Here is a 14,355-nt window from a genome sequence, read left to right as displayed (position 1 = left end):
CTCACGGTGGCGTGCGTTCCAAGCCTCACTTTCGTTAGATTGTTTTTTATATGGTCGACCTCATAAAGCTGGGCCATGGCCTCGAAGAAAGAAAGCAGAGAATGAGTCTGAGCACAGTTCTCCTCAAGAAGTCGGTGGGCCCAGGTCTGGGATTCCCCTTGTAACAGAGAGATCACGAACACCACCTTTGTAGCTTCCAGAGAAAAGGTCCGGGGTTGGAGGGCAAAATAGAGCTGACAAGCATTGCGGAAGGCTCGGAACTTTGCTCGGTCCCCAGAGAATGTCTCGGGAATGGGAACTCTAGGTTCAGATGGGAGCATCACAATTGAAGATTGGGAGACAGTCTGTGCAGGTGTGGCGGAAGATGCAGAAGCCGTTTTCCTGGGAACAGAGATTCTGAACCTGTCCTTCTAGCTTGACATAGCCATCCTGTAGGGATTTCACGGCTTGTGTGAGGGCCGCAAGATGCGTGCAGATCTCCTTCATGGCAGAGGTCTCTCCTGCAGGCTCAGTCATGGCTGTTTCGTACTGTTAAGTACCTGGTAGTAGAGCCTGACTGGTAGAAGAAGACCTCTCTTACAACTCTGGTTTGCGAGCCACTGGAGTGGGGACAGTGGTCTCTTGAGCACAGTGGGGTAGAAGGGCCCTGGGAAGTTGCAGCAGCTGGTGCTGTGGCAGGATGGAGATCCTCCAGGGATGGCTGGAACTGCGGAGACAGCTGAGACAGTAGCAGGTCAGCAACCCAGAGAGCTGGTGGATGCAGGAGCAGCGGCAACTGGAGCTGGATAAGACAAGCCAGAAGATACGGCACACATACACAGAGCAAGGCAGCAGAGAGGTCAGACAAGCCGGGTCAAACGGGTAATCAGGCAGGCAGATGCAGCAGGCTTTTAGCAGGGTCAGATAACAGGCAGAGGTCGGCAACGGGTATCAAGCAGAAGTCCATAAACAGAGTCAGGCAAGCCGGGATCAGGATAGGAGAGAGCAGGGAGGTCAAACAGGAGCCGGGTCAGTAGATAGGATCAGCAAGCAGGTTTCAGGATGCTAGGGCACAGAGCTGCAGACAAAACAGCGCTGCACAAGTGCAGCTGCAATTCTTTTCAAGGCTCCTTGGTGCCAAACGGCGCTAGCGCGAATGCGTGTGCGCCCTCTGTGCGCGTACACGCACCCACCGTGCACGCACACGCACCTGAGGCACACGCTGACGTACACAAGGAGACAGGTGCTGGTGTTCAAACCAGCCAAGGGTGCACGTGCGCATGCGCAAACGCATGTTCGCCCTTTCTGTGCTGGCAAGCCCCTGACAGCATTGGAGGCAGAGTGGCAGGAAGAAGAGGGGGACTTCCTTTCAAGGCCCACTTTATCCAGACACCATCATTCCTATGTCACATAACACACAGGAGGAGAGAGGGGAAGAGGATGAGGATTCTGGCACTTTCATAGGTTTCAAAGAAGAGGAAGACATGCATCAATCTATAAGCGATGGCTTTCCAACCCCAGGACCCTTGGGAATAGTACGTGGCTGGGAGGAGGAAGCTCCAGATGCTGTCATCCTGAGTGACCCAAGAAGTCTGCTTCTCAAGCCTTGGCAAATTTGAGGCGCATGGGCAGCCTCATGCTTCAAAGCCTGCGAAAGGACCCAAGAATACGTGGTATAAAGGAGAAGGATGATTACTGGTTGGCAACCCTCCTTGACCACCGTTATAAGGGGAAGGTCTCAGAACTCCCATCCCCACAGAGAGTGCAGAAGATAAAATCTCTTGAGGACACGTTAAAGAGGATTTTATTGAACGTTTTTCCTGACTCCAGTAGGTTACAGTGTCGTGGAAAACATTGTTTTGAGTCGTCTGTTGGTCAAGAGAGGAGCGTTGGAGAAGGCGTCCGCCTAAGTGAGGCATTTCGGATTTTTTTTAATCCTCGCCGCCCAGGGCTGTCAGCTTCCACATCCCATAGGCAGCATCTGCATCATATGGTGGATGATTGACTCTGGTCCAAAACAGAGATGGAGAGCTTTCCAGCTGACAATCCACTGGCTTACTGGGTCATGAGAATAGACCACTGGCCAGAACTTGCCCAGTATGCCATTGAGTTGTTAGGCTGCCCTGCATCCAGCATGCTTTCAGAACGGGCATTCAGTGCTGTAGGAGGTTTCATTACTGATCATAGAATGCGTCTGTCCACAGACTCCGTGGACCGTTTGACTTTTATAAAAATGAATCAGTCCTGGATTACCAGCTATGAAGCCCCTGATGCCGATGTCACTGATTAAGTCTTTTTGGGATGTGGAATCTCTGCAGGACTTCGAGGCTGCCTAGCTTTGAGGGTGTTCAATCATTTCATCTGGAAGAATGTTTTTGATATAGGTTTCATGGGCACAATTAACACCCAAAGACCATTTTTTCTGCACCTGTCTGACAGGTGCATATCATTGCAATTTTTTACAGCAAGGCCAGTTCTTGCTTTCATCAAGAGTACCTCGATAGGGTTACGGTGGGAAGGCACCACCGACACCCAAAGACCAATTTTTACGCACCCGTTACTTCTATCCAAAGTCAAAGTGACACCAGAATGTATCCAAAAAATCTCTAATCTTGTTCCCAGTGCACTACATTGTGGCCTCATCATACACACTGGCTCCCCAGTTGTTGCTGAGCAAAATAAAGGCAGCTTGCAGGGAAAATGTCATTTTTTTTGCTTTATAAATGCAATTATTGCTGCAGCAGATTCTAGACATGGTACAGATCTGCCACGTTACAGGTACACTAAGGGGACCCCCCCCCCCCAAGCACTATATTGGAAGGATTTTTTCTAAAAATCACTGCTCATTTAAAAATTACGTTTTTTACAAACTTTGGTTTTATTGATACATGTCCCCCAAGGCAGGACCCAGACCCCTATAACCATTGTATGCCCAATTTCTTGCATATAAGCCTTCACAATGGGCACTTTTGATTTTTGGAGTTCGGGTCCCATTGACTTTAATGGGGTTCGTTATTCGGTACGAACTGTCGCGGTGTTTGGAAGTTCTGGTGCAAATCGAACAGGGGTCTGTTCGGCCCATCCCTAGTGAACATGCTTGTTTAGTGCTAGCAGCAACTGGATTATTTGTTTTAGTTTTATATATTTTTTGCACATAAGGATTATTTTGGGATCGCGCTGATTAAGTATTGGAGTTTAAGTATCACACATGTTTTATTATTGTACATATGTCGTTTATTTTTGGCTTTTCCTGCATGCACACTGCTGTAAAATGATCTACCTTGCTTACCTCTACTGACAGCAATACATCACAGTACAGCTCTCTTTTAGAACAGCATGTCAGCTACACCATTGAGCAGAGACTTGTTGCTGGAACAGACATCCATGGCTGTAGTTACTGATTAGATTACAGATTTGGGATGCAAGACTGCAGTTTGATGGAAGGGTGTTAAAAACATATGCAAGCATTCTATAGTCATTAAAATAGATCTATGAGTTTCAGGCAATTCACACTGCATCATTACAGTCGCTTGTCATTATCACTGTAACACATCTGTGTTGTGTATACAGAAGCTAGCGGTGTTATGATCGCTGTAATGAACACAAAAGACACACTTCGCAGCGATGCGTGGTACAGCAGCATTAGATGTGTTGCGGTGCCATTCACTTTGAACCTCCAGAATGTACACGCATTACAACACACAGGTACTGCAAAATAAATGCAATTGGACTTACATTTTCATGCATTGAGGTGCCCAGTTCATTTTGAATGGGCTTCCTAAAATGAAAAGGAACGCAGTGCTCATCTTTCAAGAGAATTTTTTTTTTTTTAATAGAATTGTGCTAGGGTTGCAGTCACATGACCCAATAGCGTAATTAGGAGAAATCAGTCTGTGGACCATGTCACATTGTCATCAGCATCAGAATAATCAAGGTGAAAATGACCCCCTAATATTTGTTGCTGATTTGCTGGGCAAAATGCTGCAAACCTTGTACACTAGTGAGGGCACAATGACAAACCAACATCTCACTGGTTCAGCCATCAAAGAAGCAACAGCAAAGGAGGAGGTAAGTGACTTTGTTTCAATTCTGTCACTGCTGAGTTGTCATCAGCTACAGGATCTTTCATATGAGTCGTAATAAACTACAACTGGAAGATATGAGGATAAGTAGGAAAACAAATGCCCTTTTTTTCTCATGGTAAGGACAAGCTCCCAATGTAGGCGTCAGTTTTACCCTGGCACCATGGCCATTTGCTTCTCCTCTTTTCCTTTATAGTAATTAATGCTGTTAAGGCAAGTATGGTCCTGTAGGCAAAAATATCTGAAACTTTGTTGAACGTTGGTTAAGCATTTCTTTTTATCTTGCTCATCCATTCTTACATCTCTACTAATCAGAGGCGTAACTAGAACCTTCAGGGTCTCAGTGCAAGAAAACATAAAGGGCCCCCCCAACCCCCAGCCAGGTCCCCCCCAAAGTGGCAGAACACCAGGGCCCAGTCGCAAGTGTGACCTTTGCAACCGCCACTGGTGTCAATAGTTTTTTATTTTTATTTTCTTTTTTTACTATTTTATTTTACAATTGCAGTTTTTATTATTTTTTACTATTTTTTCAGGAGCCCCGTTGGGGGCTTTGGTGAAATATGAGTGGTCTAAACAGACCTCTGATTTATCACCTTTGAGACAGGGAAATTAGATTGAGGGCAAAGCCCTTAATCTCCTTCTCTGCAGTTTCAGCAGCACAAAATAAATGGACAGGAATAGCTCTGTACACAGCCCCTCGGTCATTCACAAACTGAACCATAGTAAACACTGTTTACTATTCCTCAGCTATGAATGGAGTCCGTGATTGGTACAGACCACTGACTATTCATTAGGACAAGGAAGGAAACAGTAAATTACACATTTACTGGCCCTTTCCCCATTCCCCATCATCCCCTGCAGCAGCCCGTGGGGGAGGGAAGGGGGGAACCTGGCAAATGAGTGGGATCACACAGGAGCCAGATCACAGCAGGAGGTGGATAAGAGGGGTGACATGTAGAGAAATCAACTCCCTCTGTTTTCCTCCTGCAGCCTTTCGGCAGAGGGGATTGGTTCCTCTATATGCCGACCCTCCTATCCAGGTGTATGAGGGGCCGAACGGGCCCCCTGAAGAAATTAGGCTAGGTTTGTGACCCCTGCATTTACACCACTTCTTCATGGTATGCTCCAAGCCCTGGAACAATACAATCTACAGTCAGGTCCATAAATATTGGGACATCAACACTATTCTAATCTTTTTGGCTCTATACACCACCACAATGGATTTGAAATGAAACGAACAAGATGTGCTTTAACTACAGACTTTCAGCTTTAATTTGAGGGTATTTACATCCAAGTCAGGTGAACGGTGTAGGAATTACAACAGTTTGTATATGTGCCTCCCACTTTTTAAGGGACCAAAAGTAATGGGACAGTTGGCTGCTCAGCTGTTCCATGGCCAGGTGTGTTTTATTCCCTAATTAACCCATTTACAAGGAGCAGATAAAAAGTCCAGAGTTCATTTTAAGTGTGCTATTTGCATTTGGAATCTGTTGCTGTCAACTCTCAATATGAGATCCAAACAGCTGTCACTTTCAGTGAAGCAAGTCATCATTAGGCTGAAAAAACAAAACAAACCCATCAGAGAGATGGCAAAAACATTAGGTGTGGCCAAATCAACTGTTTGGAACATCCTTAAAAAGAAAGAATGCACTGGTGAGCTCAGCAACACCAAAAGACCCGGGAGACCACGGAAAACAACTGTGGTGGATGACCGAAGAATTCTTTCCCTGGTGAAGAAAACACCCTTCACAACAGTTGGCCAGATCAAGAACACTCTCCAGGAGGTAGGTGTATGTGTGTCAAAGTCAACAATCAAGAGAAGACTTCACCAGAGGGAATACAGAGGGTTCACCACAAGATGTAAACCATTGGTGAGCCTCAAAAACAGGAAGGCCAGATTAGAGTTTGCCAAACAACATCTAAAAAAGCCTTCACAGTTCTGGAACAACATCCTATGGACAGATGAGACCCAGATCAACTTGTACTAGAGTGATGGGAAGAGAAGAGTATGGAGAAGGAAAGGAACTGCTCATGATCCAAAGCATACCACCTCATCAGTGAAGCATGGTGGTGGTAGTGTCATGGCGTGGGCACGTATGGCTGCCAATGGAACTGGTATTAATTGATGATGTGACTGCTGACGAAAGCAGCAGGATGAATTCTGAAGTGTTTTGGGCAATATTATCTGCTCATATTAAACAAAATGCTACAGAACTCATTGGATGGCTCTTCACAGTGCAGATGGACAATCACCTGAAGCATACTGCGAAAGCAACCAAAGAGATTTTTAAGGGAAAGAAGTGGAATGTTATGCAATGGCCAAGTCAATCACCTGACATGAATCCGATTGAGCATGCATTTCACTTGCTGAAGACAAAGCTGAAGGGAAAATGCCTGAAGACAGTTGCAGTAGAGGCCTGGCAGAGCATCACCAGGGATGAAACCCAGCGTCTGGTGATGTCTATGCATTCCAGACTTCAGGCTGTAATTGACTGCAAAGGATTTGCAACCAAGTATTAAAAAGTGAAAGTTTGATGGATGATTGTTAATCTGTCCCATTACTTTTGGTCCCTTAAAAAGTGGGAGGCACATATACAAACTGTTGTAATTCCTACACCGTTCACCTGATTTGGATGTAAATACCCTCAAATTAAAGCTGAAAGTCTGCAGTTAAAGCACATCTTGTTTGTTTCATTTCAAATCTATTGTGGTGGTGTATAGAGCCAAAAAGATTAGAATTGTGTCAATGTCCCAATATTTATGGAGCTGACTGTACCTGGATTAACACCAATGCCAGGTTTTGGTCTGTCACCATCCTTCCAGAACTATGTATTCAGACATTAGTAAGGAAAGAGAATTTACAATAAAAATTATTTTATCTAGATTCCACTTGTACCCAAGACCACAAGGGCAGGCCACAAACATGCCATAGATTAAGTAGGCTTTTAGGAGAATCTGGTTTTGCTCCTGTACTGCCCTTTTTGTTTGCCAAACAAATTTATTGCATTTGGGGCACTCAGATCTCCAATATTGTTTTTTACATTTAAAATTCCATATGCACCCAACCTTCTATATATAAAGGTATGAACTTCTTGTATTTGAGCAAGTGAAGTTCATCATATTCATTCCTGTATAAAAAGTTAATTTAGTTTATTAATAGAATGTTTTCCAAAAACAACTATGCATACATGACTATGTTAATGTACAATAATAGTATACATTTAATATTATAGGCAAGACACAATATACATATATTTTTTTCAGTTTAAATATTTTATTGTATTCCCTTTTATTTCTACGCAAAATGCATCCCACTCTTGCAGTTGTATGCTCAACTTCCATTCAGTAACGGTGTTGTGCAGCACATTCAAATACATTATATAACTTTATATTAAAGTTTTAAAAGTAAAACTGTCCAGCCATTTTCCGACACACAGTTTAAATATATTCACAAATATTCAAAAATAATGTTGATTATATTTCTAGTCAAGTACCCAGAAAAAAAAAAATATTATTAAAAAAAATATTCCATTTCATCTTCACTGTCCAGAAAGATATTCCGTTTTATACAGCCCGGGGAGAAGTTGGGGCTCCAGCTGAAAGAACAATGTAGCATCAACATGGAGTCAGTGTAGCAAGGATACACATGATATGTGCTGTAAATTAAGCATATTTATACCACACTCCTTTGCCGAGAGATTCATAGTAAAAAATGTATTGCAGTGTCTTCAGAAATATATACAACTTAACTTGTCATTTTAATATTATTTCTTCTCTCCTAAAGTGCTGAATCCAGGCTTATGCAATAAGGCTGCGCAAAGAGCAAGAATGTGTGGAAACCCATAACCAATCAAACTTAGAGCATTGATAGATTTTGCTGATTGGTCGTCAGTGTTACAGCACGTAACATGCGGCTCTGCAGCCTTCTCCAATAAAGGCTAAGAAAATATGTATGTAAAGACATAGCAGACAAACATGCAGGACAGCATTACTGACCCCAAAAATAACCTATGGCACTAAATAAATAGTATGATCTAGTCTGTAAAAAAAAAACTTTGACTGGACTTGGAAAACAAAGTAGATATAATCCTTTATTTAAAATATCAGAAAAACCTATGCAACAAAATAGACAGTTTTTGGCTGTATCACCAATTCAACTCTTTTGTATCTTTAGGGCAGCGACAGTCATATGTGTTTGTGCATAAGTACTAGTGTGTTTTTTTCAGCTTTTTTGTGCATTTTCAAGAAGGATTTAGATGCTTTGTGTAGACTTTAGAGAAATGATTTGGTTCTTATCTAGCCAGCTACCCCACTGGAATGGCTATACCACGTTTCTTGCATGTCATGTGATGCTTTATGTTGTAAGTCATGTTTCAGCACTCATAAAACTCTTTTAAATTATGGAGATTGCTTTTGAAAAAAATTAAATGTGTTGCTGTTAAAGCACACCTGTGATGCTTATTAGTTCAATTTTTTTAAAAAGACATACATTTCCAATTATTTTTTTTTCTGAAATAAAATATGTTTATGAAAAAAGGTTAATATTGACAGAGCAAAAGTCTATGAAAAATAAATCTGATTTCTAGTTGTAAAAAAGGATATTATGCTGGTTGTGAAATTTGTGTGAATTTTAACGTAGGCTAGACCTACGCAATTTTAGATAAACCGTCTCTTAATCTAATTGGTAATGCTAGTCAAGTAAAAATCGTTATGGTTAAATAAAAAAAAAAACACACTTGGGTCACGGCTACATTTGTAATTTTTTTGGATTGTGCTACTGTGTGCTACAAGATTTCCCATGTTAAGTCACTCTTTGATATTGGCCCCAAATTGTAACTGCTGCATTCTAGCAGCCACACAACCAATTAGAAAATGCTGCAGTCAGGCTTTAGTATCTTATTGATTGGCTACTATGTAACAGGTTCTAGGAGACCACAGCCACAGATGCAGGGAATGATCATGGGCAAGTATGACCACATAGAAGCACAGTAAAATTTACATGTAGCCATTCCCCTGAATTTCAATGCATCACCTGCATTCTTATATAAAGAAAAACAGGCAGCTTTTTGCTTATGTTCATATGGTATAAAAGCTCTATGTAATAAAACACTGTGGTACGTTTACACTGTAGCCCAATGTAAATCCCTTTTTCGACAACTTCATAATATGTAACCATATCATGAGTGAACACATGAGAAACACAGAAACGAATTTCTGGTTTTTAGCGTAAAGAAAGATGAGGCGGGCAGGACGGCAGCTTTGTTAACATTGTTAACAGCAGAGGCAGACGATGATGCTTTGGTTGACAAATGAAAATAATCCAACAGTTTCATGTAGTAAGCATCCAAAGTCTTTCCATATGTAAGTTGATAAAAAAAATATCCATGGATTGTGAAGATAAAGGTGTGACTTCTGTAAAGCATGGAGCCTCTGTCAGGCCCTCTCTAAAAAGCATACTTAGTATGCTAAAGCTGGAGCCTTCTGAATCCAAGTGTTCATACAAATAAAATATAGTTTGACTAAAGACCATTAACAGGGAGGGGCTTTGTCTTCTGTTGCACAAAATGTCCCAATATCCTGTTCACTCTTCATCTTCCCTCATCTCAACAATGTCTGTTAATTCCTCACACTGTGGCATATCAGTCATTGCCGAATCTTCCCCTTCCACTGCAGTCTCTGTATCGCTGTTCTTTTTCTAGGATGAAAAATGTGGAAAAAAAAGTGTTTTTTAATTTGACTTATCTTATCTTATCAGCCTACAGAACCATATAAAGTAATGCAGATTATCTTTTTACCTACTCATCATCATGTCTGAATACAGGTTTGTAACAAATGTATGCATTGTACTGCAAGAATATGAAATATTGAAGACTGGTTATAGGGCACACAACATAAAGTCATCTCTTATCCAGTGATTCGGATAATTGTAAGATGTAGAGGATTTCAGCTGCCTGAACATTTTTTAGCTTTGTTATACTTTGCAGCTTTAAGGATAAAACAGGCCAGCCTGACACAGATCCTGCTTCATGTCTTCCTTTCCAGGGAGGAACATTCATATTATAACAGGGTATGGAGATCGTGCTGGGCAAGCATTCAAACTGATATATAAGCGCTAACTTAGTTCTCTATAGACTGACTGGTCTGTGTGAAACTTAACGTACATCTCCGGTAAACATCTAAAATAAGTCTGTGCATAGTACATATTATGTAATAAACATATAACCCATATAGCTCAGCTCAACTTCTATTTTGTTCTTTTTACCTGTTGATCTTGGCAATGGCCTCTTGTTTACTATATTTCTGGTGGAGGGCTGACTATGCTTTCTGCCTAGCACTGAAATTTCCCCATTGTTATTGGCTCTCCAATATGCCTTTGTCCGTCAGATTTAGATTGTGACGTTGCAAGTCACAGCTTCCTTCAACGCAAGTGTTGTCCTGCAGTAGGAAGCTCTTGCAGTGTCAAGCACGGACCAGCTGCTATACCACCTCCCCTTCTCCTACCCCCATGACATTTGGCCATAAGTACACGTCTACCAGCTACAGAGAGATGGGGATGAGCATGAAGGTTTGAGGTCAGAAGACAACATGTATGCATTACAACTACCAGTGAATGTCTGGTAAAAGTCTCATACACAGTTTATAAATATACATCATGCAGCCTCAAGGATAACAGACAAATGGGCTGCTGGAATCATGCAAACCTTATTGCAACTGTGCACAATCTTAGTCAGGCCACATGAAACTCAGGAGAGATCATGAGGATGATTTATTAAAGGTAAACACACTGTAAATGTTATGTTTTGTTGAACAGTATACAGATAAATAATATAAAATGATAATTTATGTGATAACAGAAAATCATACTATGGTAATAAATGTTTCTGAATAACTTATATATCTTGGTAATTTAAGATTATTAAAAAAAAACATCTTTTAATACACCTAGGGATTGATTTACTAAAGGAAAATAGACCGTGCACTCATTTTCCACAGAGCTCAGTGAATGTGGTGAAGTTTCACTTTTGCAAAGAATACCCAATCAGGTGCAAGGAAAATATAAAAAAAAACAGCACTTTTGTTAGCATGTGATTGGATGCTGGAAATCGGTAGAACTTCACATTCACGAAACTCTGGGAAAAATCAGTGCACAGTCTACAATATTTGTCTTTAGTAAATCAACCCCTAGATGTATTAAAGGATTTTTTGAAAACGTTTTATTAAATAATCTTAAATTAACAAGATATATAAATTATTCAAAAAGGCCTTCCATTGTCACATTTATTACCATAGTACGAATTTCTGTTATCACATAAGTTGTTATCATTTTGTATATTTTATCTGTATACTGTTCAACAAAACATAACATTTACAGCCATATGTCTGTGCCATGTTAATACAAAATGTTGAGATACAATATATCAGGCTGAGGTGATTGACCTTAGCAGATAGATTTTGTGTCACTAGGCCTATTTTTGCCAATGATAAATGATAGGGTTTAGTCTTAGGGACTTTTAGTAAAAGCGAAATATGAAAAGAGGTTAGGAGTTAAGAAGAGTAAAATAAATATAATATAAAAAGAATGTGTGCCCAATGCCAAATGTAAACTTAACACTTTTTTCTCAAGTTAAAGAGGGCAAATGGTAATTAAGAGATAGGAAGGGCGTTAAGGGAATTTGTAAATTTTATTTATCCATATATAATAAATCAATCAAATAAAATGATAGGAAGTACCTGCACATGCATCATTTTAAAATACAGGGTGATAAGTTACATCCAAAAATGAAGCATTTCAGTTAGTATAAGTTGAGCATCTTTTTGGATTCTTTGACAATAGTTTTATCTCAACAAAAGACATCTATTATCATAGACTTAAATTAGTAAGATCCTGTTTCCTAAATTACAGAGTAGCTTATCAGATAAGTAATTACACCTTGAAAAAAAAAGCAGCATGGAGACTGAAAGGAAATTGTGAGATAAGTAACTATAGCACCAATATATAAATGAAGGTCTGAAAGCAGTGCTCCTCTAATAGCTTGCCTAGTTGCATTAGTAGATGATCCTTATCCATTTTTTCAATGTATGTATTTGCTGCAATATATATATATATATATTCCTTGTTTGTGTTTATTTTTTTATAGAACAGGGAAAAGTTAGGGCCCTTTCACACTGGGGCGGGGGGGGCGTCGGCGGTAAAGCGCCGCTATTGTAAGCGGCGCTTTACCGTCGGTATTCGGCCGCTAGCGGGGGCGGTTTTACCCCCCCGCTAGCAGATGAGAAAGGGTTAAAAACCACCGCGGTATAGCCGCGCCGTCCCATTGATTTCAATGGGCAAGAGTGGTGAAGGAGTGGTATACACTCCGCTCCTTCACCGCTCCGAAGATGCTGCTAGCAGGACTTTTTTCCCGTCCTGCTAGCGCACTGCTCCAGTGTGAAAGCCCTCGGGGCTTTCACACTGGAATCAAAGCAGCGGCACCTCCGGGTCGGTTTGCAGGCGCTATTATTAGCGCAATAACGCCTGCAAACCGCCCCAGTGTGAAAGGGCCCTTAGAGCCTATGTCAAACTCTGCAGCCCAAGTTAATATTGCCACACCCACAGTGCAAAGCATCGCAACCGTGACATGTGTACAGCTTTATCAGTCTGTAATGTTACAATTCCAGTGGGTGGCTAAGGCAAGGTAAAATCATAGCCCAGCCACCTGTTTTACTGCCCCCTGGCTGCCAGTGTGAAACAGCTCTTAGGCTGCAACCTGTGCATGCCCATTACCATGGAGACACCCAATGTACATACATTTTGAGCGGTACCTGAACTGGGCTGTGTGCATCTATAGAGAAACACAGTGCAGATCGGCCATGTTCCCCACTCCCTTCTCACAGGATTTGACTGACAGCAGCTGGAGCCTATAGCTCCAGCTGCTGTCAGTGTCTCCTGTTAGACCAGGATAAGAGAGCAGAGGATTGTCTAAATGAATAATACAGGTATTTTAAGGCACCCCAGGGTGACTGCACTTTAGCAACCTTTGTTACCTTAGAAATAAATTAGGGCAGGTCAGGTTCACTGTAATGTTAATTAACAGTATCACGCTGTACGCCTAAGAAACACACCCTGAGATGATCCACAATAATATTTTTTTTACCTGTTTTCGATATACGTAAAGAGATGCAATAGCAACCATGGTGGACTCTCCTACAAAGCCAGCGAGGAGGGATCCTACACCTAATGTGGCTCCATGAACCCTGTGTACAAGAAATAAACACAAATCACATAAACACACAGGGATGTACCTGCACTGTGTGCAACTAACCATTAAACAAATACCATTAAACAATGAACAATAACAACATCTACAGTATTGTAAGAAGGAGAATAGATCATACTTTCAAGTATAATTATCTAGTAAAATACACATGAAAATGGTTAGCTTTCTGTATATCTGGCATTACAGTTTATGCAAATGTTATTTTAATTTAAAAAAAATGACTTCAGCCTTTGTGTAAAATAATATTTACTTAAAGTGTAGGTTCACCTATACATAAAATCTGTAAACCTTACACTGAACCCCCCCCCCGGTCCCACTGTACTGTAGTCCCACGATCCTGCTCTGTCCCGATTCACCGGTCCTGGGGATTTGAAATCCGTGGCCTAATCTCCTTTCCATACCTCTTAGTTTGTACAAACAAAAGGCATTCTAATTGGACACGTGGACAGCGCTGACCAATCAGAATCTGTCTAGCCTATCCTGTCAGCGCTGAGAGAAGAGAAAGCAAGGAGGATTTCAGATCCCCGGACCGGTGAACTGGCGTTTCAGTCCCTGACAAAGCAGGATTACGGCACTACAGTACAGCGGGACTGGGGGGGAATGGGGAGGGGGTCACTTGTAAGGTTACCTTACAGATTTTTTGTAAAGGTGAACATACACTTTAATGACAAACACAAGAAAAAGCTTAACTTGATTCACATCATAAGATAAAATACATGTGTGGTGCTTTGTTTATATGGCACGCACCATAGGGAGTATTAGGCTAACTCCCACGTATGTTTGATCTCAAACTAGTTAATGCTTATAAATATCCCACTGTTGATACACTTAGTAATTAGAGAACAACTCAATGTGGGTTTATCTATTTTAAAGTGGATGTAAACCCTCACATATACCCAGTGAAGTGAACAGCCTCAGATGATACACAGGGATGAAACAAATCTCCCTACGTGTGTTTTACATGTATATTTGCTGTTTTCATCTTTATATACTGTTTAGAATGTGCACATTGTGTTAGAAGAATTTCTCTTCCTAGT

The 14,355-nt window shown here is 41.2% G+C and overlaps 1 protein-coding gene across 2 annotated transcripts in view; it reads right to left on the bottom strand.

The window, feature by feature from the left end:
* Nucleotides 1-7,186: 7,186 nt before the first annotated feature.
* ANKH (ANKH inorganic pyrophosphate transport regulator) overlaps nucleotides 7,187-14,355 on the bottom strand; it is a 181,620-nt gene continuing 174,451 nt past the window's right edge. For both annotated transcript variants that reach the window (XM_073630858.1, XM_073630859.1), the window contains 2 exons: nucleotides 13,196-13,295; nucleotides 7,187-9,756 (listed from right to left, as the gene is read on the bottom strand). In XM_073630858.1, coding sequence (XP_073486959.1) covers nucleotides 9,643-9,756; nucleotides 13,196-13,295 — 214 coding nt within the window. In that variant the 3' untranslated portion in view covers nucleotides 7,187-9,642. The remainder of the gene's footprint in view (nucleotides 9,757-13,195; nucleotides 13,296-14,355) is intronic.

This window comes from Aquarana catesbeiana, linkage group LG05 (assembly GCF_042186555.1).
Source record: "Aquarana catesbeiana isolate 2022-GZ linkage group LG05, ASM4218655v1, whole genome shotgun sequence".
NCBI classification, from domain to species: Eukaryota; Metazoa; Chordata; class Amphibia; order Anura; family Ranidae; genus Aquarana; species Aquarana catesbeiana.
The sequence above is the reverse complement of the archived record's forward strand: the minus strand, read 5'-3'. Positions and strand labels throughout refer to the sequence as shown.